The sequence below is a fragment of the Callithrix jacchus genome, chromosome 2 (assembly GCF_049354715.1).
Source record: "Callithrix jacchus isolate 240 chromosome 2, calJac240_pri, whole genome shotgun sequence".
Taxonomy (NCBI): Eukaryota; Metazoa; Chordata; class Mammalia; order Primates; family Cebidae; genus Callithrix; species Callithrix jacchus.
In genome coordinates this window covers 139643851-139668776 of record NC_133503.1, presented here as the reverse complement: position 1 = coordinate 139668776, position 24926 = coordinate 139643851, and the positions used below count along the sequence as shown (strand labels likewise).

General features: G+C 39.8%; 1 protein-coding gene across 14 annotated transcripts in view; it reads left to right on the top strand.

Annotated features, from left to right (window-relative positions):
* The window catches only part of BDP1 (BDP1 general transcription factor IIIB subunit), a 131228-nt gene that overhangs the window by 77445 nt on the left and 28857 nt on the right, over positions 1-24926 (top strand). For all 14 annotated transcript variants that reach the window (XR_013532285.1, XR_013532286.1, XR_004739867.3 and 11 more), the window contains 5 exons: positions 6145-6346; positions 6604-6791; positions 7777-8161; positions 18689-18811; positions 24462-24498. Coding sequence is in view for 11 of the 14 variants with exons in the window: in XM_078365371.1 (XP_078221497.1) it covers positions 6145-6346; positions 6604-6791; positions 7777-8161; positions 18689-18811; positions 24462-24498 (935 nt within the window). In the remaining 3 variants the exon portion in view is untranslated. The remainder of the gene's footprint in view (positions 1-6144; positions 6347-6603; positions 6792-7776; positions 8162-18688; positions 18812-24461; positions 24499-24926) is intronic.

The window sequence follows — 24926 nt, the reverse complement described above, 5'->3', positions numbered from 1 at the left end:
CGAATGGCAGTTCGCTCTTGATTTGGCTTTCTTTAAGTCTGTTATTGGTGTAGACAAATACTTGTGATTTTTGCACATTGATTTTATATCCTGAGACTTTGCTGAAGTTGCTTATCAGTTTTAGGAGTTTTTGGGCTGAGGCGATGGGGTCTTCTAGGTATACTATCATGTCGTCTGCAAATAGAGACAATTTGGCTTCCACCTTTCCTATTTGAATACCCTTTATTTCTTTTTCTTGCCTGATTGCTCTGGCTAGAACTTCCAGTACTATATTGAATAGGAGTGGTGAGAGAGGGCATCCTTGTCTAGTGCCAGATTTCAAAGGGAATGCTTCCAGTTTTTGCCCATTCAGTATGATATTGGCTGTTGGTTTGTCATAAATAGCTTTTATTACTTTGAGATACGTTCCATCGATACCGAGTTTATTGAGGGTTTTTAGCATAAAGGGCTGTTGAATTTTGTCAAATGCCTTCTCTGCGTCAATTGAGATAATCATGTGGTTTTTGTTTTTGGTTCTGTTTATGTGGTGAATTACGTTGATAGACTTGCATATGTTGAACCAGCCTTGCATCCCCGGGATGAATCCTACTTGATCATGATGAATAAGTTTTTTGATTTGCTGTTGCAATCGGCTTGCCAATATTTTATTGAAGATTTTTGCATCTATGTTCATCATGGATATTGGCCTGAAGTTTTCTTTTCTTGTTGGGTCTCTGCCAGGTTTTGGTATCAGAATGATGTTGGTCTCATAAAATGATTTGGGAAGGATTCCCTCTTTTTGGATTGTTTGAAATAGTTTTAGAAGAAATGGTGCCAGCTCTTCCTTGTGTGTCTGGTAGAATTCGGCTGTGAACCCGTCTGGACCTGGGCTTTTTTTGTGTGGTAGGCTCTTAATTGCTGCCTCAACTTCAGACCTTGTTATTGGTCTATTCATAGTTTCAGCTTCCTCCTGGTTTAGGCTTGGGAGGACACAGGAATCCAGGAATTTTTCCATTTCTTCCAGGTTTACTAGTTTATGCGCATAGAGTTGTTTGTAATATTCTCTGATGATGGTTTGAATTTCTGTGGAATCTGTGGTGATTTCCCCTTTATCATTTTTTATTGCATCTATTTGATTGTTCTCTCTTTTATTTTTAATCAATCTGGCTAGTGGTCTGTCTATTTTGTTGATCTTTTCAAAAAACCAGCTCTTGGATTTATTGATTTTTTGAAGGGTTTTTCGTGTCTCAATCTCCTTCAGCTCAGCTCTGATCTTAGTTATTTCTTGTCTTCTGCTGGGTTTTGAGTTTTTTTGGTCTTGGTCCTCTAGCTCTTTCAATTTTGACGATAGGGTGTCAATTTTGGATCTCTCCATTCTCCTCATATGGGCACTTATTGCTATATACTTTCCTCTAGAGACTGCTTTAAATGTGTCCCAGAGGTTCTGGCACGTTGTGTCTTCGTTCTCATTGGTTTCGAAGAACTTCTTTATTTCTGCCTTCATTTCGTTGTTTACCCAGTCAACATTCAAGAGCCAGTTGTTCAGTTTCCATGAAGCTGTGCAGTTCTGGGTCTGTTTCTGAATTCTGAGTTCTAACTTGATTGCACTATGGTCTGAGAGGCTGTTTGTTATGATTTCAGTTGTTTTGCATTTGTTGAGCAGTGCTTTACTTCCAATTATGTGGTCAATTTTAGAGTAGGTGTGATGTGGTGCTGAGAAGAATGTGTATTCTGTGGATTTGGGGTGGAGAGTTCTGTAAATGTCTATCAGGTTTGCTTGCTCCAGGTCTGAGTTCAAGCCCTGGATATCCTTGTTGATTTTTTGTCTGGTAGATCTGTCTAGTATTGACAGTGGAGTGTTAAAGTCTCCCACTATTATTGTGTGAGAGTCTAAGTCCTTTTGTAAGTCCTTAAGAACTTGCCTTATGTATCTGGGTGCTCCTGCATTGGGTCCATATATGTTTAGGATCGTTAGCTCTTCTTGTTGTATCGATCCTTTTACCATTATGTAATGGCCTTCTTTGTCTCTTTTGATCTTTGTTTCTTTAAAGTCTATTTTATCGGAGATGAGAATTGCAACTCCTGCTTTTTTTTGCTTTCCATTTGCTTGGTAAATCTTCCTCCATCCCTTTATTTTGAGCCTTTGTGTATCCTTGCATGTGAGATGGGTTTCCTGGATACAGCACACTGATGGGTTTTGGCTTTTTATCCAATTTGCCAGTCTGTGTCTTTTGATTGGTGCATTTAGTCCATTTACATTTAGGGTTAATATTGTTATGTGTGAATTTGATACTGCCATTTTGATGCTAAGTGGCTGTTTTGCCTGTTAGTTGTTGTAGATTCTTCATTATGTTGATGCTCTTTAGCATTCAGTGTGATTTTGGAATGGCTGGTACTGGTTGATCCTTTCTATGTGTAGTGCCTCTTTTAGGAGCTCTTGTAAAGCAGGCCTGGTGGTGACAAAATCTCTGAGTACTTGCTTGTTCGCAAAGGATTTTATTTTTCCTTCACTTCTGAAGCTCAGTTTGGCTGGATATGAAATTCTGGGTTGAAAGTTCTTTTCTTTAAGAATGTTGAATATTGGCCCCCACTCTCTTCTGGCTTGTAGTGTTTCTGCCGAGAGATCTGCTGTGAGTCTGATGGGCTTCCCTTTGTGGGTGACCCGACCTTTCTCTCTGGCTGCCCTTAGTATTCTCTCCTTTATTTCAACCCTATTGAATCTGACGATTATGTGCCTTGGGGTTGCTCTTCTTGCGGAATATCTTTGTGGTGTTCTCTGAATTTCCTGCAATTGAGTGTTGGCCTGTCTTGCTAGGTGGGGGAAATTTTCCTGGATGATGTCCTGAAGAGTATTTTCCAGCTTGGATTCATTCTCTTCGTCCCCTTCTGGTACACTTATCAAACGTAGGTTAGGTCTTTTCACATAGTCCCCCATTTCTTGGAGACTTTGTTCATTCCTTTTTGCGTTTTTTTCTCTAATCTTGGTTTCTCGTTTTATTTCATTGAGTTGGTCTTCGACTTCAGATATTCTTTCTTCTGCTTGGTCAATTCGGCTATTGAAACTTGTGCATGCTTCGCGAAGTTCTCGTATTGTGTTTCTCAGCTCCTTTAATTCATTCATATTCCTCTCTAAGTTATCCATTCTTGTTATCATTTCCTCAAATCTTTTTTCAAATCTTTTCTCAAGGTTCTTAGTTTCTTTGCATTGATTTAATACATGATCTTTTAGCTCACCAAAGTTTCTCATTATCCATCTTCTGAAGTCTAATTCCGTCATTTCGTCACAGTCATTCTCCGTCCAGCTTTGTTCCCTTGCTGGTGAGGAGTTTTGGTCCTTTCTAGGAGGCGAGGTGTTCTGGTTTCGGGTGTTTTCCTCCTTTTTGCGCTGGTTTCTTCCCATCTTTGCGGATTTGTCCGCTGGTCGTCTGCGTAGTTGCTGACTTTTCGATTGGGTCTCTGAGTGGACACCCTGAATGTTGATGATGAAGTATTTCTGTTGCTTGGTTTTCCTTCTACCAGTCTAGCCCCTTCGCTGTACGAGTGCTGAGGTCCGCTCCAGACCCTTCTTGTCTGGGGTGCACCTCTAGCAGCTGTGGCACAGCGAGGGATGCTACCAGTTTCTTTTTCTGCTATCTTTGTCCCAGGATGGTGCCTGCGTAATGTCAGTCTTTTGGATATAGAGGGGTCAGGGAGCTGCTTGAGGAGACAGTTTGTACTTTATAGGGGTTTAATTGCTGAGCTGTGAGCTGTGTTGTTCATTCAGGGCTGTTAGGCTGCTATGTTTGATTCTGCTGCAACAGAGCTCATTAAAAAAACCCTTTTTTTTCTCAAATGCTGTGTTGAGGGGTTTGGGCTTTATTTTTGGATGTCCGTTAAGGTCCTGCCCAGCTAGGATGCAGACTAGCCACTGTTTGCCTGCCGAGGCTCTGCCCTGCTGTTGTGAGGCTCGCCCTGGCTCCGCTGTTCTGCTGTTCTCCGCCACGCCCTGCAGCAGTCTCTCTGTTGTAGCGGGTTGCCTCGGCGACGGCAGGCTGCGTCAGCAGTGGGCGTGTATCTCAGTAGGGACGGGTTGCCTCGGCAACGGCTGGCTGCGCCAGCAGTGGGCGTGTATCTCAGTAGGGACAGGTTGCCTCGGCAACGGCTGGCTGCGTCAGCAATGGGCGTGTATCTCAGTTGGGGCGGGTTATCTCGGTAATGGTGGCCGCCCCTCCCCCTCAGAGCGTCTCAGGCCGTCTGCACGGGGCTTGTTTGAAATCGCGGTTTTGTTCGTCCCACTGGGCCAATCCTGACGCTCTGTTCCTGCAATCCCCTGGGCTGGCCCACTGTTCAAGTCTAGCTCAGTCTCAAGTCCAGCCCTCTCACGTCTCCAGTTGCCGGTTCAACGGGGCACCCAGACAAGTGCACCCTGTGGGGAGCGCTGGGTAGGGCCGGCCGCCGCCACCCCGGCTGCCGGCTTCACCAGGCGGAATATCTGCCTGGCGTCCCGCGTCTCCTCTTCACTTGGGAATTTCCCCGTTCCATGAGCAACAAAGATCAGTCTGGAAATGCAGCTCAGACTCACCTCTCCGCAGACACAACGAGAACTCCAATCCTGGGTTGTTCTCACAGCGCCATCTTGAGTCCTCCCCCCTCTCTGTATCGTTTTTAAGTTAGCTTATTCTTAGGTTTGGCAGCTTGTGGTTGTTTTTGTTTTGTTTTCAGAGTTTTGCTCTTATTGCCCAGGCTGGACTGCAGTGGCATAATCTTGGCTCACTGCAGCCTCCACCTCTCAGGTTCAAGCAGTTCTCATGCTTCCGCCAGCTAATTTTTGTATTTTTACTAGAGGTGGTGTTTCACCATGTTGGCCAGGTTGGTCTCAAACTCCTGACCTCAAGTGATCCACCTGCCTCGGTCTCCCAAAGTGCTGGGATTACAGGCGTGACCCACTTCCCCCAGCCTGGATTACTTTTGTTTCCAAGATCACAGGTGTGAGCCACTGCACTCGGCCAGGTTCGGCATTTTGTTGTCCCTTTTGACTTCAGTAGCACATTGGGCTTATTTATATATTATTCTTAACTACCTCTGCAGAATCATACTTGATTGTAAATAGCTTATACTTAAATACGATTGTTTTACCGAATACATTAGTCTACATGAGCCAGCATTGTAACCTTGTTAGAACTTCCTGTGAACTTCTGTGTTGTTTACTGCCAGAAAAATGTAGGAGGGTTAGCACATTTGGAAATGTGCTAAGTACTCCTAGGTAATTTATTTAGAAATATTGCTTAAGATTACTTTTGGCTGACTCTAGGCACACTGCCTATGAGTTAGCCCTGCTAAAAGAAAAAAAAAGATTCATTTTTAATCTCTCAAGGGTGGATTCCCGATTTTAGAAAGAACAAATAAATGAAAAGGTTAGTTTTTAATGCAGATCTTTCAGAGAACTCATGACAGGTACTTGTATACTCAGTCATTCTTTATAAATACCCAGATTTGTATTAGTTTTTAAACTTCCTAATTTAGATCCTTGCCGGTTGCTAAAATATTTTCTAGGAAACCTTTAGATAGCTATTGAGGTTACCTTGGGAGCTGTGGCTACCTATTGAATGCTAAAACATTGTCTTTTTCTGATTTGGCAGATATCAACAGATTATATTGAGAACATTATTATATTGGCTGTCAGTAAACCCTTTTTCATGAGATTTCAGACATGTGGTGGGAGAATAGACTCTAGCCTTCAAGCCTACTCTTGAACTAGAAGGACCAAGTTGGTTATAACTGTCATATATCTGTTCATGCTTTGGAGCCCAGTTGAAGGCATTTGTTTAAAGTGCCATTGTAAAATCCATCTTCAGCTACTGGCATTTTTTTGGTATCTTGTGATTTCTCTGAAAATTAAAGTAGCATGAAATCACATAATAGAATAAATAAATGAAAGTTTAAAAAGATTAATATAAATGTAAAACCTCCTCAAGCTGTATAGAAAACGGAAGCTATAAAAGCTTTGTAAATTCTTCCTTTCATATCAGCAATGTGTGATTTCACTTTACATGCTTGATTTCATCACCAATTTATTTATAGTCCTTTGAATATAGAATTTATTTATATACAAAATTGATGTAACAGCTATTTTATCAACAAGAAATTCTGATTTTTGTTCTTCAACATGATTGCACTTCATTCTAGCCATGAAAATAAACCGTATGTTCCTAGTCCAGTACAAATGACAAGAAGGAAATTTCAAAAGGCTAAGCCAAATTTGGCAAGAGCACAAAGCAAGAAAGAGGAACCAGTTTTAGAAAAAGGTGCAACAGATCAGAGCAAGGCAGGCAAGCCAGAAGATCATTTGCTGCAGAAAGGAGATTCCAACACCCAGTTCCTTCTAAAAGTAAGTTTGGGCAAAAAAAAATTTTTTTTTCTCAATGAGGTCTATTTTGTCAAGGTCATGAAGAGCATGAGTAAAATATAATTTTGACTTTTTTGCTGTAACCATTATGAAAAGTGACTGACTCTCTAGTATTGTAAAAAGTGACTGATTGCTTGTATATATGTGTAAACTTAGAGGTTTTGGCCCAAGTGCCAAGCCAAATTAACATAGAGATTTTTTTCTGTAGTAATACTAGCTAATTTCTTCTTACATTTAAGGAAAAAACTGAGCTGCTGACATCTCTGGAGGTTTCAGCAAGAAAAGATTATGTAGGTTCTAAAGAGTCTGCTTTGGCAAAACTAGATGCTGAATTAGAAGTTGGACCATCAAGAAGGGTTGGAGAGGAAACTGTAGGAGATAATTCAGTATCTTCAGTTGTTCAAGAGCAGCTCAATAAACTAACAAGGTAACATTTTATTTACAAAAACTTTCACAATAGGAAATAAAAATCACTTAACTTTTACCTTAACTTACTGGTAGAATGAAATTTCTGGATATTGAGTCTGTTAGACTTGGGTAGAAACTTGACCAAAGAGGGGTATGTATTAGCTAAGTAATTAGAGTGCTCATTCAAATGGAGTCACAGACACAAATGAAGAATACCCTACTGCTGTAGTTGTTAAAGAAAATGGAAAGAAACTTAAGTTGTAGAAATTAGCACTGCTCTAGTGGGTTTCTGCTGCCTTTTTCTTTTAACCTAATCTGTTTACCCAATAGAATAAACAAATATTACTTTTTGATCTCATATTCTGTATTTATTTGTTCTGTGTCTTTTTTTTTTTTTTGAGACAGAGTTTCACTTACTCTTGTCGCCCAGGGTGGAGTACAATGGCAGCTCACTGCAACCTTTACCTCCTGGGTACAAGCGATTCTCCTGCCTCAGCCTCCCGAGTAGCTGGGATTACAGGCGTGCATCACCACAACAAGCTAATTTTTGTGTTTTTAGTAGAGATGGGGTTTCACTGTGTTGGCCAGGCTTGTCTCGAACTCCTGACCTCAAGTGATCTGCCTTTCTCAGCCTCCCAAAGTGCTGGGATTACAGGCATGAGCCACTGCATCCTGCCAGTTCTGTGTCTTTTAGTTCTTTTTCTTCTAATCATTTTCAGTTTTGTGTTTATTTTATTTCACGTTCATATTACAGGAAAGAATGACCCAGAATTAAAAACTTACTATGAAAAATTTGTAGGTAGATAACTAAGAATTAACTCTGAATTATAAACTAAGTAGTAGTTAATTCCTTTTTATTTTCACAGCATAAGATTTTAAAAGAATGAGTGGTGGGAATTTTCATTTTAATGACTGGAACTGGAATTTCACTCTAAAAGTTTGGTTTTCATTAAAATTATCCTTGTGTGCATATGACCTTATTGTTATTTTGATTAAACATCTAGCTGTCCACAACCGTTAAAAGAATCAAATTACTCAAAAATTGCCCCAGATGGGAAAGCCACTATCTCTTCTGCATCAGAGTATGAGAGAAATCATGGTGAAAGGAGGATGCCTAGAAAGATCAAACCAAATGTCACCAGAGGTCGTGGATCTAAACGAGTTCGGGGTAAGAACTCTAAGAAGGAACCTAGAGCTCCCAAGGCCATGCTGGTGACTCTTCGGGCTTCCCAGGAAGAAGAAGATGATGCTGATGATTTCGAGTCTGACTATGAAGAAGAAAGCTATCATCTTGCTCCTGAAGAAGTAAACAAAGCTCCAGTGTTTGTACCTGTTGGTCTCAGATCTCCGGAACCTGTTTCTGCTCAGATTGAGGAAACAATGGAAGAGGTTCGTTTTTTTTTTTTTTTTTTTTTTTTTTTTAATTCTTGGTACTTTGTCTTACTTGGCTTTCACTTCTTGTTTCTTTTAGGAGATCATTATTTCTTCTCTTAGTGATTATTAGGATTTGAACAGTTCATTTTCTAAGTAACTTCTACCAAATATAATTTGGGGCCTTGTGATTGCTCAGCCCCTGTGGCCCAGGCCCCAAGGGAGTCAGTATAACCAGCAATGAGAGAAATCTGCTTACACTTGTACCTGTAAGCTGCTTAATCTACTTTCGGATTAATTTTTCAAACACTTTGGCAGGTGTTTTCTGGTTGATAGAGAAGGTAGAAGGGACATACTTGTTTTCTTTGGCGTTGGGGCTCACACCTGTAATCCCAACACTTTGGGAGGCCAAGACGGGCGGATCACCTGAGTTCAGGAGTTTGAGACCAGCCTGACCAACAAGGTAAAACCGTGTCTCTACTGAAAATAGAAAAATTAGCCAGGCATTGTGGCAGGCATCTGTAGTTCCAGCTACTTGGGAGATAGAGACAAGAGAACTGCTTGAACCCAGGAGGCGGAGGTTGCAGTGAGCTGAGATTGAGCCACTGAACTCCAGTCTAGGCAACGGAGCAAGACTCTGTCTCAAAAAAATAAAATAATAAAATAAAATTGTGCTAAAATACATGTAACATAAAAATTACCATCTCTCTATTTTTGTTTTGTTTTGTTTTTGAGACAGGCTCTCACTCTGTCACCCAGGGTGGAGTGCAGTAATGGGATCTCAGCTCACCACAACCTCCACCTCTCAGGTTTAAGTGATTCTCCTGCCTCAGCCTCCTGTAGCTGGGACTATAGGTGTGCACCACCATGCCTGGCTAATTTTTGTCTTTTTGGTAGAGTCACAGGTTTACCTTGTTGGCCAGGCTGGTCTTGAACTCAGCCTCAAGCAATCCACCCACCTTGGCCTCCCAAAGTGCTGGGATTACAGGCACGAGCCACCATCTTAATTCATTTTTAAGTGTACAGTTCAGTGGCATTAAGAACATTCACATGTACACGTTCTCATGCTGTCATCATTACCATGCATCCACAGAATGGATTAATTAATCTTTTTCAAAATTAATTTAGAGATGGGGTTTTGCTGTGTTGCCAAGTCTGATCTCAAACTCCTGAGCTGATGCAGTCCTCCCACCTTGGTCTCCCAAAGTGCTGGGATCATAGGCATGAGCTACTGCATTCTTTTTTAGGATGATTAAGACATCCCACAATAAATGATTGTCCCCTAGTCTGGCAAAAAAACAAAAAAAAAAAAAAAAAAACAAAAAAAACAAGATAAAAGCTACAAACACCCAACACCTGTCCTGAGAGCCCCAGCCCTGTCCCGTCTGGCCTGGTCACTCCCTGGTAACTTCCAGGTCTGCATTGCACCCCTTGCGAACTCTTCATCTTGTTAAAAACCGAAATTCTATGCCCATTAAACACTAACTTTCCATTCCTTCCACCCCCTAGCCTTTTGCCAACCACTTTCCTACATCTTCTCTCTGTGAATTTGACTCCTCGTGTAAGTGGAATCATACAGTATTTTTTTTTTGATGACCATTTTATTTCATTTAGCATAATGTTTTCACAGTTCATTTATGTTGCAGCATATGTCAGAGTGTTCTTCATTTTCAAGGCTGAATAATATTCCATTGTGTGTGCATATCACGTTTTGTTTATTCCTTTATCATCAGTGGACACTTGAGTTGCTTCCACCTTTTGGCTGTTAGGAGTAATGCTGGTATAAACGTAGTTGTATAAATACCTCTTTGAATCTCTGCTTTTTACTTTTGGGGGATATGCCCAGAAGTGGAACTGGTGGATCACGTTAATTTTTTTTGTTTTTTTGAGATGGTGTCTCTGTCACCCAGGCTGGAGTTGAGTACAGTGGCGTGATCTTGGCTCACTATAACCTCTGTTCCTCAGGTTCAAGCAATTCTTCTGCCTCAACCTCCCAAGTAGCTGGGATTACAGGCATCTGCCACCACACCCAGCTAATTTTTTTTGTATTTTTAGTAGAGGTGGGATTTTGCCATGTTGGCCAGGCTGGTCTCAAACTCCTGACCTCAAATGATCTACCTGCCTTGGCCTCCCAAAGTGCTGGGATTACAGGTGTGAGTCACTGTACCCAGCCTGGATTTTTTTTGTTAATTCTATATTTAACTTTGAAAGCAACCTTTATACTCTTTTCCATTGGGCTGTATCATTTTACATCCCTTTCAACAGCGTACAAGCATTCCAGTTTGTCTACATCCTCACCAATAGAAGTTACGTTTTAAGTTTTGATAGTAACCATCCTAATGGTTGTGAAGTACAGAAACATATTTAGCTTCCTTACACTTTTGCCTCTCAGTCTGCCATTCCAACTTTGTGACTTCATAGTTTTCTGTTCTGCCTCACTTTTCAGTCACTCCTTTGACTTACTGAGCAGCATATCTGATTCAGTTTTGTGTAAGCATTCATGATAGTCTAAGGCATTTGAAACGAATCAGAGTTAACTAAGATAGTGGTGACAGTAAAAGAAGCAGCAAGAAACATTAAACAATTCATGTTTGAGATAATTAAGGTAAACTTTAAATGTTAATTTAATTCCATTAAGAATTAATGGATCGCCTGAACCTGCAAAGTCACATTTATGAAGGGAAGTATTTTTTTCAGTGTTAATAACCTGTTAAATGTTTTAGAGTAAATGAATTAATAAAATGGTTGAAGATAATTTAAATGATGCAAAATGAGGTTGTTTCTTACAATTCAAAGTAAAGAACAGAGTAAAGAGAGTGAATGTAAGCATTATGTGAATCCAAGAAAATGCAGAAGAAAGGGTAATTTTGTGGAAAGACTTCTGGTTAATGGTGCATGAGAGTTAATTTAGCTATATATTTTGTGTTTTTATTTCTTTGAGTGAAGGCAAATTGCTAGTGAAAACTATTATCAGAAATTAATTTATGAAAATTAGATTCCAGACTGTATTCTTGAATTAATACAGGCTTTCTTCTTTTTAAAATTAAAAAGAAAATTTTTTTTGAGGCAGAGTTTCACTCTTGTTTCCCAGGCTGGAGTACAACGGTACAGTCTTGGCTCACTGCAACCTTAGACTTTCGAGTTCAAGTGATTCTCCTGCCTCAGCCTTCTGAGTAGCTAGGATTACAGGTGCCCACCACCACACCTGGCTAATTTTTTGTATTTTTAGTAGAGAAGGGGTTTCGCCAGATTGGCCAGGCTGGTCTCGAACTCCTGACCTCAGGTGATCTGCCCACCCCAGCCTCCCAGAGTGCTGGGATTACAGGCATGAGCCACCGAACCCAGCCTATACAGGCTTTTTAAATAGCATTAATCATAATAATTGAACAAGGCTTTCCTTAAATTCTGTTCTTTATGACCAGCCTACTAAACAGGGAAATTCATTTATGTGTTAGAAAAAATTTCCTTTAAAAAGCCTTGAAAGGCCAGGGGTGGTGGCCCATGTCTATAATACCAGTGCTTTGGGAGGCTGAGGCAGGAGGATCAGTTGAGGCCAGGAGTTCAAGACCAGCCTGTGCAACATAGCAAGACCCTGTCTCTACATCCAATCATTAAATTAGTCACATGTCTTGGTGCATATCTATAATCCCAGCTACTCAGAAGGCTGAGTGGGGAGGATTGCTTGAGCCCAGGAGTTTGAGGTTATAGTGAGCTACAATTGTGCCGCTGCATTGTAGCTTAGACAACAGTAGGAAACAGAAGTATTGAAATACAATGCAATGTTTTTCAGCCATAAAGGAATATACATTATTGATATGTGTCACAACATAGTTGAATTTTGAAAACCTTATGCCAAGTGAAAGAAGCTAGTTACAAAACATCACATGCTATATGATTCCATTCATATGAAATGTCTAAAATAAGGAAATCCACAGAGACCAAAGTAGATTAGTGCTTGCTTAGGGACTGGGAGATGGGGAAGAAAGGGGTTAAGTAAGAGATAGCTAATGGGTATAAGTGAGGAAAGTGTTCCACATTTGAATGTGGTGATGATTTGCATGTATCTGTGAGAAATATCTTAAAATACATTGAGTTGTACACCTTAAGTGGTTGAATTGTATGTTATGTGAATTACAAGTCTTTTTAAAAAATAAACTGTGCAATGCTTTAAAAAATAAATTACTTTATAGAGTATTCCCTTTTCCCATCCAGTCCCAACTCTTCAAAAAGTATTTTTCATCTCAAATCACCTGAACTTTTAAAATTTTAAAATTATATTTCTTTTTCTTTTTTTTTTTATTTTTATTTCTTGAGACAGGTTCTCACTCTGTTGCCCAGGCTGGAGTGCAGTGGCACAATCTCAGCTTGCTACAACCTCCACCTCTCAGGCTTAAGCAATCCTCCCACCTCAGCCTCCCAAGTAGCTGGGACTACAGGTGCACACCACTATGCCTGGCTAATTTGTTGTTGTTGTTGTTATTTTTGGTAGAGACTGGGTTTCACCATGTTGCCAAAGCTAGTCTCAAACTTCTGAGCTCAAGCAGTCTACCTGCCTCAGCCTCCTAAAGTGCTGGAATTACAGGTATAAGCCACTGCTCCTGGCCTATTGCTTTTAAATTAATTTTTTTTTTTTGGGAGGAAGGCAGGAAGGGAGGGAAGGAGGACGGTAGGGAGGAAGGCAGGGATGAAGGAAGGAAGGAATGGAGGAAGGGGGGAGGGAGGGAGGATGGGAGGGAGGGAAGGGAAGGAAGGAAATCAAGCAATGAGAGAGACATTGCCGACCTGGATCTAGAGGTTTACACGTTGATTTCTTTTTTTTGAGAGAAGGAAAGAAAAAAAAAATAAGTAAAGGAGAGGAAGAAAGAGGAAGAGAAAGAGGGAGAGTAAATGGAAATATTGCTTTATTCTGAAAAAAATTGGGTATTAATAATGGCCAATCACTGTTTCATTTAAACCTATGGGTACGTGTGATGTGGTATTGACAAGAATGTATATTTTGTGTATTTGAAGTGGAGAGCTCTATAAATATTTATTAAGTTTACTTGTTCCGGATCTGAGTTCGAGTCCTTGATATCCTTATTAATTTTCTGTCTCATTGAGTCTAAGTCTCTATGTATCTGGGTGTTAGGATCATTAGCTCTTGTTGTTGCATTGATCCTTTTACCACTATATCTTTGTTGCTTTAAAATCTATTTTATCCGATACGAGAATTGCAACTCCTGTTATTTATTTACTTATTTATTTTTGCTCTCCATTTGGTTGGTAAATCTTTCTCCATCCCTTTGTTTTGAGTCTTTGTGCATCCTTGCATGTGAAATGGGTCTGGATGTAACCTGCCATTGGGTTTTGGCTGTGTCTTTTGATTGGGGGATTTAGTTGATTTAAATTTAGGGTTACTGCCATTTGATGTTGACTGGCTGTTTTATCCATTTGTTGATGTAAATTCTTCTTTATGTTGGTGCTCTTTACTTTTTGGTGTATTTTTAGAAAGGCTAATACTGGTTGTTTCTTTCTGTGTGTAATGCTTCTTTCAGAAGCTCTTGTAAAGAAGGCCTGGTGGTAATAAAATCTCTGAGTTCTTGCTTGTTCATAAAAGATTTTACTTTTCCTTCAGTTGTGAAGCTTATTTTGGCTGGATGTGAAATTCTGGACTGAAGGTTCTGTTCTTTGAGGATGTTGATATTGGCCCCCACTCTCTTCTGGCTTGTAGAGTTTCTGCTGAGAGATCTGCTGTAAGTCTGATAGGCTTCCCTTTGTGGGTAACCTGACCTTTCTCTCTGGCTGCCCTTAGTATTTTCTCCTTCGTTTCAACCCTGGTGAATCTAACGATTATGTGCCTTGGGATTGCTCTTCTTGAGGAATATCTTTGTGGTGTTCTCTGTATTACCTGGGGTTGAATGTTGACCTGCTTTGCTAGTTTAGGAAAATTTTCCTGAATAATATCCTGAAGGGTATTTTCCAGCTGGGATTCATTCTCTCTGTAGCATTCAGGTACACCTTTCAAACGTAAATTTGGTCTTTTCACATAGTCCCACATTTCTTGGAGACTTTGCTCATTCCTTTTTATCCTTTTTTCTCTAATCTTTTCTTCACGTTTTATTTCATTAAGTTGGATTTCGACCTCTGATATCCTTTCTTCTGCTTGAACAATTCGAGTGTTTAAACCTGTGCATACTTCTCGGAGTTCCTGTATTGTATTCTTCAGTTCCATTAATTCACTCATACTCCTCTCTAAGTTGTCTATTCTCAATAGGATTTCATCAAACCTTTCTTCAAAGTTCCTAGTTTCTTTACATTGGGCTGCAACATGTTCTTTTAACTCACCGAAGTTTCTTATTATCCATTCCTTGAAGAGTGATTCTGTCATCAGGATGCGCTCATTCTCCATCAAGCCTTGTTCCATTGTTGATGTGGAACTGTGATCATCTTTAGAGGGAGAGGCATTCTGACTTTGAATATTCTCAGCTTTTTTAGCAGGTTTCTTCCCGTCATTGTAAATTTATCCTCCTGCCGTCTTTGAAATTACCAACTTTCAGATTAGGTCTCTTGAGTGGATGTCCAGGTTGTTAGTTCCCAGGGCCAGAGCAGCAGCGTTAAAACTGATGGTACTTTTCTGCCCAGGATTCTCCTGTATGGCTTCCTTCTTGTGTCTGCAGTAGGCGACTCTGCCTTCCCGGGGCTCCAAACCTCGGTCAGAAGGGGAACCAGTCCCGTTTACTCTGCGCTGAGCGCTGCCGCGCCGAGGTGCCGTCACAGCCACTGCGCCAGGCTCTGATGTCGTGCTGGGGGCCCTTGTGGGTCCTCCAAACCTGTTTACTCTGCTCCGAGAGCTGCCGCGCTGAGGTGCCCGCAGAACTGCTGCGCCGGCCACGAGAGTCGCGCTGGCCACCCATGTGTTTCCTCCACTGGGGGATCTTCTGCTCCGTGAGCGACCAGAATTTGTCTGAAAGTGTGGCATCCTCTAGTTCTCCGTGCCTTCCCTGAGAGCTGCAATCCCGGGATGTTAGTGATCAGCCATCTTGGATCCGTCCCCAAATTCATTTTTTTTTTAATTGCATTTTAGGTTTTGGGGTACATGTGCAGAACATGCAAGACAGTTGCATAGGTACCCACATGGCAGTGTGTTTTGCTGCCTTCCTCCCCTTCACCCACATTTGGCATTTCTCCCCAGGCTATCCCTCCCCAGCTCCCCCCCACCGCTTTCCCTCCCCAATTCCCCCCAATAGACCTCAGTGTTTAGTATTCCCCTCCCTGTGTCCATGTGTTCTCATTTTTCATCACCTCCCTGTGAGTGAGAATATGCGGCATTTCATTTTCTGTTCTTGTGTCAGTTTGCTGAGAATGATGTTCTCCAGATTCATCCATGTCCCTACAAATGACACAAACTCATCATTTTTGATTGCTGCATAATATACCATGGTGTATATGTGCCACATTTTCCCAATCCAGTCTATCATCGATGGGCATTTGGGTTGGTTCCAGGTCTTTGCTATTGTAAACAGTGCTGCAATCAACATTTGTGTGCATGTGTCCTTATAGTAGAACGATTTCTAGTCCTTTGGATATATACCCAGTAATGGGATTGCTGGGTCAAATGGAATTTCTATTTCTAAGGCCTTGAGGAATCGCCACACTGTCTTCCACAATGGTTGAACTAATTTATACTCCCACCAGCAGTGTAAAAGTGTTCCTATTTCTCCACATCCTCTCCAGCATCTGTTGTCTCCAGATTTTTTAATGATCGCCGTTCTAACTGGCGTGAGATGGTATCTCAATGTGGTTTTGATTTGCATCTCTCTGATGACCAGTGATGATGACCATTTTTTCCTATGTTTGTTGGCCTCATATATGTCTTCTTTTGTAAAGTGTCTGTTCATATCCTTTGCCCATTTTTGAATGGGCTTGTTTGTTTTTTTCCTGTAAATCTGTTTGAGTTTTTTGTAAATTCTGGATATCAGCCCTTTGTCAGGTGGGTAGACTGCAAACATTTTTTCCCATTCTGTTGGTTGCTGATTCACTCTAGTGACTGTTTCTTTTGCCGTGCAGAAGCTGTGGAGTTTGATTAGGTCCCATTTGTCTATTTTGGCTTTTGTTGCCAATGCTTTTGGTGTTTTGTTCATGAAGTCCTTGCCTACTCCTATGTCCTGAACGGTTTTGCCTAGATTTTCTTCTGGGGTTTTTATGGTGCCAGGTCTTATGTTTAAGTCTTTAATCCATCTGGAGTTAACTTTAGTGTAAGGTGTCAAGAAGGGGTCCAGTTTCTGCTTTCTGCACATGGCTAGCCAGTTTTCCCAACACCATTTATTAAACAGGGAATCCTTTCCCCATTGCTTGTTTTTGTCAGGTTTATCAAAGATTGTATGGTTGTAGATATGTTGTGTTGCCTCCGATGCCTCTGTTCTGTTCCATTGGTCTATATCTCTGTTTTGGTACCAGTACCATGCTGTTTTGATTACTGTAGCCTTGTAGTATAGTTTGAAGACTGGTAGTGCGATGCCTCCCGCTGTGTTCTTTTTGCTTAGAATTGACTTGGCCATGTGGGCTCTCTTTTGGTTCCATATGAAGTTCAAGGTGGTTTTTTCCAGTTCTGTGAAGAAAGTCAATGGTAGCTTGATGGGGATAGCGTTGATTCTGTAAATTATTTTGGGCAGTATAGTCATTTTCACGATATTAATTCTTCCTAACCATGAACATGGAATGTTTCTCCATCTGTTTGTGTCCTCTCTTATTTCATTGAGCAGTGGTTTGTTGTTTTCCTTGAAGAGGTCCCTTATGTTCCTTGTGAGTTGTATTCCTAGGTATTAATTCTTTTTGTAGCAATTGTGAATGGCAGTTCATTCTTGATTTGGCTCTCTTTAAGTCTGTTATTGGTGTGTAGGAATGCTTGTGATTTTTGCACATTGATTTTATATCCTGAGGGTTTGCTGAAGTTGCTTATCAGTTTCAGGAGTTGTTGGGCTGAGGCGATGGGGTCTTCTAGGTATACTATCATGTTGTCTGCAAATTGAGACAATTTGGCTTCCACCTTTCCTATTTGAATACCCTTTATTTCTTTTTCTTGCCTGATTGCTCTGGCTAGATAAATTTATTTTTTAAAGAGACAAGATCTTGCTATACCAGGCTGGCCTCAAACTCCTGGTTTCAAGTGACTCTCCCCACCTCAGTCTCCTGAGTAACTTGAACTACAGTTCCTTGCACTCGCTTGAATTTTTTAGTTCATCCCAGTCCTACTAGAAATTATCCAAGATTTTTCTCCAAATTTTGTATCTAAGGAATCAGATGTGGCACATATGAATGTAATTATAGCAAATATGTTGACTGGGCACAGTTGCTCATGCCCATAGTCCCAGCACTTTGGGAAGCCAAGATGGGCAGATCGCTGAGTGCAGGAGTTCAAGACCAGCCAGGGTGAAACCTGGTCTTTACAAAAAATATAAAAATTAGTCAGGTGTGGTGACACATGCCTGTAGTCCCAGCTACTTGGGGGTGCTGAGGCAGGAGGATTGCTTGACCCTAAGAGGTCGAGGCTGTAGTGGGCCCTGATGGTGCCACTGTACCCTGGCTTGGGTGATAGATTGAGACCATGTCTCAAAAAAAAAAAAAAGCACATATATATATATATATATATATATATATATATATATATATGTCTTGAACGCAGATTCTCAGACTTGACTCTGTACTCACAGTTTCTACTCACCCATATAACCTTTTATACTCTTCTTTCTGTTAATAAGACAGTAGACCCGGGCATAGTGGCTGTCATCGCGCCACTGCAACTGGGGCAACAGGAGTGAGACCCTGCCTAAAAATAACAAAAGAAAAACAAACAAAAAAATAAGATAATAAGAACCAGAGTGTATTATATATATTCTAGTAGGTAAATATATTTTTAGTGTTCAGATTATAGGGCTCTTTAATAGGACTGAAAAATGAAGAATAAATGTGAGTGAACTTATTTTACATGGCTGATGCCCTGGCTATCAAAAATCATGCAGGCTTTGGGGTTGTGGGAAAGCGGAGTTGGGGTGGGGACGGTGGTATGATAAATATTTGTAAGGGCTTCATTATAGATAGCATTTATAATAGTGTATTGTTAGTTGATTACATGTCTACTTTTCTGTTGGAGTGTGAGTTCATTGAGGATAGGGACCAAACTTGTCTTCTTTGACTTTATATCCCTGTACCCCTAGCCCTCTGGTTTTTAGGAAGTGCTCCATGTTAACAGACTGATCAGAGAAATTAGGGGAAGGTAAGGCCAAAGTGAAGAAAACGAAAAATGAAATGCCAGGCAGTAAGAAGATGAGTCCTGGAAAGTTTGCTTACTGGTGGTAATAGTCACAGCCCCCTCAAAAATTTTAAATGTTTTACTTTTGCCACGTTGCTGTCAGTCAATATAATAATTACTCCTTTTCATTTTTTAAGTTATGTATGAATATGGATTATTTCTTCATTTTAGCATTTCATCTTATTCATGTGGAAGATGAGGTTTTCTTTTGCTCTCCATAATATACCAAAATGAAATGATAAAATTTATTTTGACAGCTTGAAATAACCGTGAATGTCCCAGATGTAGGATCCATAGCTGTTGTTGAACATCAGCTCCCAAACACAGATGTGACTACTGAAGAAATGAAACAAGAAGAGAATTTGAATGCACCATCATTTGTAAGCATCCATTTAAATATGTTTTGGCCTTTTATTCTTTGTTTACTTGGAAAAGAATGGAAGTTTATTTTGATAGCTTTAGGCTTACAAACAATTCTTAGCTAATTTCTCTTATATAAGGAGCTGTTAGTCTGAATAGTTAAAAAACTAGTGAAAGCATTGATTTTGTTTATTTGTGGGCAGAGCTCTTAATATTCTCATAGACTTTTACATTAAAATTCAATTGCATTGAATTTATACTAAATGTAAGCTAGTTAAAATACATTTTGTTGCATTTTATTTGGTACTCTTCCATTATTGGTATTTATTTGCCTTTGCAAGTAGAGTCTTGAAATTGTGACTTTTAAAAAAACAGCTTTATTGACATATAATTTACACACCATATGATTTACCCATCTTTTAAAGTGCACAATTCAGTGATTTCTAGTGTTGTGTAAACATTATCATAGTCACTTTGAGGATGTTTTTGTCACCTCAAAAAGAAACCTCATTAGCAGTCACTACTCATTTTTTCTCAAACCTCCCTGGCCTAGGGAAGCAATAATTTGCCTTTTGCCTTTATCGATTAGCCTGTTCTGGACATTTCTTAGACATGAAATTATAAAATCTGATTGTTTGTGTCTGACTTCTTTCGCTTATTGTAACATTTTTACTCTTCATCTATGTTGTAGCATGTAGTGGTACTTCATTACTTTTTGTAGCCAAATAATGTTTCATATGGATATGCTAATTTGGTTTATCCATTCATTCATTCATGAATATTTGGATTATTTTCAATTTTTGTCTGGTATATATAATACTGCTGTAAACATTCATGTAGAAGTGTTTGTGTGGATATATATATGTTTTTATTTCTCTTGGGTACATTTCTTTTTTTTTTTTTGAGATGGAGTTCTTCCCAGGCTGGAGTACCATGGTGCAATCATGGCTCACTGCAATCTCCACTTCCCTGGTTCAAATGATTCCTCTGCCTCAGCCTCCTGAGTAGCTAGGATTACAGGCATGTGCTACCACACCCATTGTATTTTTAGTAGAGATGGGGTTTCACCATGTTGGCCAGGCAAATCTCGAGCTCCTGACCTTGTGATCCGCCTGCCTTGGCCTCCCAAAGTGCTGGGATTACAGGCTTGGGCCACCGCACCCAGATTCTTTTGACTACATTTCTAGAAATGTAATTGCTGGGTCATATGGTAACTATGTTTCATCATTTGACGAACTGCCAAACTGTTTCACAAAGGAGCTATACCATTTTATCTTCCCACCAGCAGTTTATCAGGGTTCCTCTTCTTCAATGTTCTTGCCAGCACTTATTATTTGACTTTTTGGATTTTTTGATATATTTTTTTTCAGACAGCCTTGCATTGTCACCCAAACGAGAGTGTAGTAACACAATTGTAGCATACTGAAGCCTTGACCTCCTGGGCCTAAATGATCCCATCCACTCAGCATTCCAAGTAACTGGGACTATAGGTGTGTGCCACCATGTCCAGCTTTTTTTTTGTAGAGATGGGGTCTTGCTATGTTTCTCAGGCTAGTCTTGTACTCCTGTCCTCAAGCGATCCTCTTCCATCAGCCTTCCAAAGTGTTGGGTTTATAGGCATGAGCCACTGTGCCTGGCTTGACTTTTTGGATGTAGCTGTCCTAGTGAGTATGAAGTGATGTCTCATTGTGGTTTTGATGTGTATTTCCTTGGTGACTAATGATGTCAGGCACATTTTATGTTTCTATTGGCCATTTGTATATTATCTTTGAGAAATGTCTATTCAGATCTTTTGTCTGTTTTTTTTTTTTAATTGTGCTATTTGTCTTTTTATTATTGAGTTGTAAGGAGTCTTTATATATCTACATAAAAGTCCCTTATCGGGTATATGATTCACAAACATTTCTTCCCTTTCTGTGGGTTGTCTTCAGTTTCTTGGTGATTTCCTTTGAAGCAAAAAGTTTGGAATTTTGGTGAATATCAATTTATCTATTTTTTCTTTTGTTGTTCATGATTCTGTTGTTAGATCTAAGTCCTTTGTCAAACCCAAGGTCATGAAGATTTACCCATTTTTCTTCTAAAAGATGGTTTGTGCGTCTACATTTAGATCTTTGGTCCATTTTGAGTTAATTTTTGTACATTGATAACCTCATTATCCAACTTCATTCTTTTTGCATGTGGCTAACCATTTGTCTGATCACCATTTATTTGAAAAGACTATTATTTTCCCATTGAATAGTCTTGGCATCCTTATCAAAAATCAGCTGACCATAGATGTATGGGTTTATTTCTGAATTCTCAGTTCTGTTGCATTGATCTATATGTCTGTGTTTACGCTGGTAATGCTGTATTGATTACTGTTACTTGGTAGTAAGTTTTTGAATTGGGAAGTATGAGTTTTACTTTATTTTTCAGAATGGTTTTGGCTACTGTGGGTCCCTTTCAATTCCATATGAATTTTCTTTTTATTATATTACATTTTTTTTTGGTACAGACACGGCCCTTCAGTGTTGCCCAGGCCAGTTTCAAACTCCTGGCCTCAAGTGATCCTCCCATCTCAGCCTTCCTAAGTGCTGAAATTACAGATAATGAGCCACCATCCCTGGCCTCAGATGAATTTTAAAATGAACTTGTCAGTTTCTGCAAAGCAGTCAGCTGGGAATCTTACTGAGATTGCATTGTATCTAAAGATCAGTTTAGGGGGTAATGACACCTTAACAGTGCTGAGATTGTTGATCCAGGCACATGAGATATTTTCCCATTTATTTAGATCTTCTTTACTCTTTTTTTTTTTTTTGAGACTGAGTCTTGCTCTATTGCCCAGGCTGGAGGGCAGTGGTGCTATCTTGGCTCACTGCAATCTTCGACTCCTGGGTTCAAGCAGTTCTTTTACCTCAGCCTCCTGAGTAGCTGGGATTACAGGCATGTGCCACCACACCCAACTTTGTGTGTGTGTGTGTGTGTGTGTGTGTGTATTTTTAGTAGAGATGGGTTTCACTATAGTGGCCAGGCTGGTTTCAAACCCCTGGCCTCAAGTGATTTGCCCACTTTGGCCTTTCCAAGTGCTGGGATTACATGTGTGAGCCACCATGCCTGGCTGATTTAGATCTTTTACTTTCAACAATGTTTTGTAGTTTTTAGCATATAAAGTTTGCACTTCTTTGTTAAATTTATTGCCAAGTATGTTGTTATTTTTGTTGCTATTGTGAATGGGATTGTTTTCTTAATTGCATTTTTGGATTGTTCATTGCAAGTGTGTAGAAATAAAACTGATTTTTGTATATTAGCTTTGTATCCTGCAACTTTTTTGGTGGATTCCTTAGGATTTTCTGTATGTAAAATCATGTCATCTGCAAATAAAGAGTTTTACTTCTTTCTGTATTCGTTTCCTAGGACCATTGTAACAAAGTACAGATGCTCCTCAACTTATGAGTAGATTATAACCTGATAAATCCATCATAAAATAACTTTTTCTTTTAAAAACAGAATGCTTACTCTCGCCTTGGCTGAAGTGCAGTGGCCTAATCTTGGAGGCTCACTGCAACCTCTGACTCCCAGTTTCAAGCAATTCTGCTGCCTCAGCTTCCAGAGTAACTGAGATTACAGGTGTCTGCCAGCACACCCACCTAATTTTTGTTTTAGTAGGGATGGGGTTTCACCATGTTGGTCAGACCTCAGGTTATTGGCCCATCTTGGCCTCCTAAAGTGCTGGGATTACAGGTGTTGGCCACTATGCCTGGCCTAAAATGAAAAAATTTTAAGTCAGGTACTCTTTGCACCACAAACTTGGTAGCTTAATATGACAGAAAATTCTCCAGACACGTATGGAGATGAGAAAAACAAAACAAAACAAAACAAATTTATTCTCTCACAACTTTAAAATCTAGAAGTCCAAAATCAAGGAATCACCAATGTTGGTTCCTTCTGGAGGCTCTAATGAAGAACCATCGCATGCCTTTCTCCTGCCTTCTGGTGGTAGCCAGCAGCCTCAGGTGATCCACCCACTTTGGCCTCGAAAGTGCTTGAATTACAGGTGTGAGCCACCACACCCGGCCTCCCTTCTTAAAAATGTTTATCTAGAGTTACTAAAAAACTGCATTTATGAAATAGTTTATAAAAACAGTCCTCTGGAATGTACAAGAAGGGAGATGGACTATTGGTAAGACATACTCTGTATTAATTGGACTTGGGGTTTTTTCTCTCGGACTTCATCATAGGTTGGACTCTCCTTGGTTTCTGTTTCTTAGTTTTATGTAGGCAAATCTAGTTTCGTGGTTAGCCACTTTGGTCTGTTTTCCCTTTGTTCCCCCTTTTCTTTCGTTTGCACATTTTTGTCTGGAGATTTATCCTTTGCTGCTGCCTTTTTTGACTTTGTTTCCACTTTGGCAGGAGGAGGTTTAGCTGATAGTCATACCAATCTCATCTTGGGCTCTTTCCTTCATTGCCCTTCTGCTGAGCTGATCTTCCTCTTGGGCATCTTGCAGCCCGGCGGAGGGTGCGTGCTGGGTGCCTGTGAGCCGCACCATGCTGAGAGCCTTCCAGAGCTGGGCGGTCTGGCTGCTACCACTCACCCCATCCAGTCTTATCATTAAGTATGATGTTAGCCATGGGTTTTTCATAGATGTCCTTTACCAAGTTAAAGAAGTTACCTTCTATTCCTAGTTTGTTGAATGTTTCTGTCATTAAAGAGAGTTGGAATTTGTCATATACGTTTTCTTCATCGATTGAGATGTTCATGGGAATTTTGTCTTTTATTGTATTGATTTTCAGATGTTAAACCAACCTTGCTTCCCCAGGATAAATTCTAGGGTCATAATGTCTAATTTTTATACGTTGAAGGATTCAGTTTGCTAGTATTTTATTGATGATTTTTATGTCCGTATTCATAATAGATATCGGTCTGTACTTTTCTCGTGATGTCAGGAGCTGAAGTCCTGCTCCCCTAGGGAAAAATGCTCTCCAGGTGGGACCTTGGGAACAGGGGGCCTTGTTTTTTTGGGTGCAGCAGCTTGAAGTGAAGTCTCTGCCACGCTGAGCTGAGAGGAAAGAGAGAGAGAGAACAGTTTTGGATCACATAGACTCTCACCTTTGTTAGCAGATTTTCTTGAATAGGTATTTATTTATTTGCTTTTTGTCATTAGGATTATTTTCAGAGACTTTCAAATGTTTTGTTTTTTAAATCAGTTTCCCTAAGGAGTGTGGGTCAGTGAAGCTTCTCAAGTTGTCGCCCTTTACATTGATTCTTTAACTTCTTAATTTATTAAAATGCATTTAAGTTTTAAGCTACGTAGTAGTACACAAATTTTGCATTACCCTTCAGGCCTTGGTTTCTACTGGGTAAAAATTGGCAACAGATATGACTAGAGTTGAAGGATTATGAAAATGAAAAAGTAAAGTAAGAATGGCATATGTATATAACGATATGATCAGAGTTAAAATTTGCATATAATACAGAAAAAAAGATAAAATCAGGAGCAAGAGACATAAGAATTTGGCCTTTAAATTATTTCTGTTCTTGCTGGTGAAATTTTGTGAATAATTATAAATTAAGACAAGTTTACACTGTTGTAATGAAAAGTATGGAAAGACCTCTAAAAATGTAGTGCATGTTGAAAAACAGAACATGTTTGGGGAACTATTTAAGATGTTACTTAATTTTTTCTTTTTTAGGAAATGACCACAGGTGAACATATCCAAGATGAACCAGGTAACTGTTATCAAGGAAACTGCTAAGACTACCTTGCTTAACACTAGTACAGTGATATAATAGTGGGGATAATAAGTGAATGGGTTTGCTGGAAAGTTTTAACCAAAAGATTCACCTATTGATTATGTTATCTCTATGAGAAATGTGGATTCTTAGAATGTTATTTTAGAAAGTGAATTAAAAGTTAAATGTTTAAATAAGAAGTATTTTAGCATTTCCTCTGGATCTAAACAAATGGGGGAGCATTTTCCTTGAAGAAATGCTCCCATTATTTAATGGGGGGGGTGGCATGGTGAGTGAGTCAAAACCAACAGTGATGATTTATTTGTAGCATATAACTTGAGCAAAAGACTTCCTTAGTAAGGGAATAATAATTCAGAGGATATTGGAACCTGCTACTAGGCGATAAACACCTCAATTAAAATTTT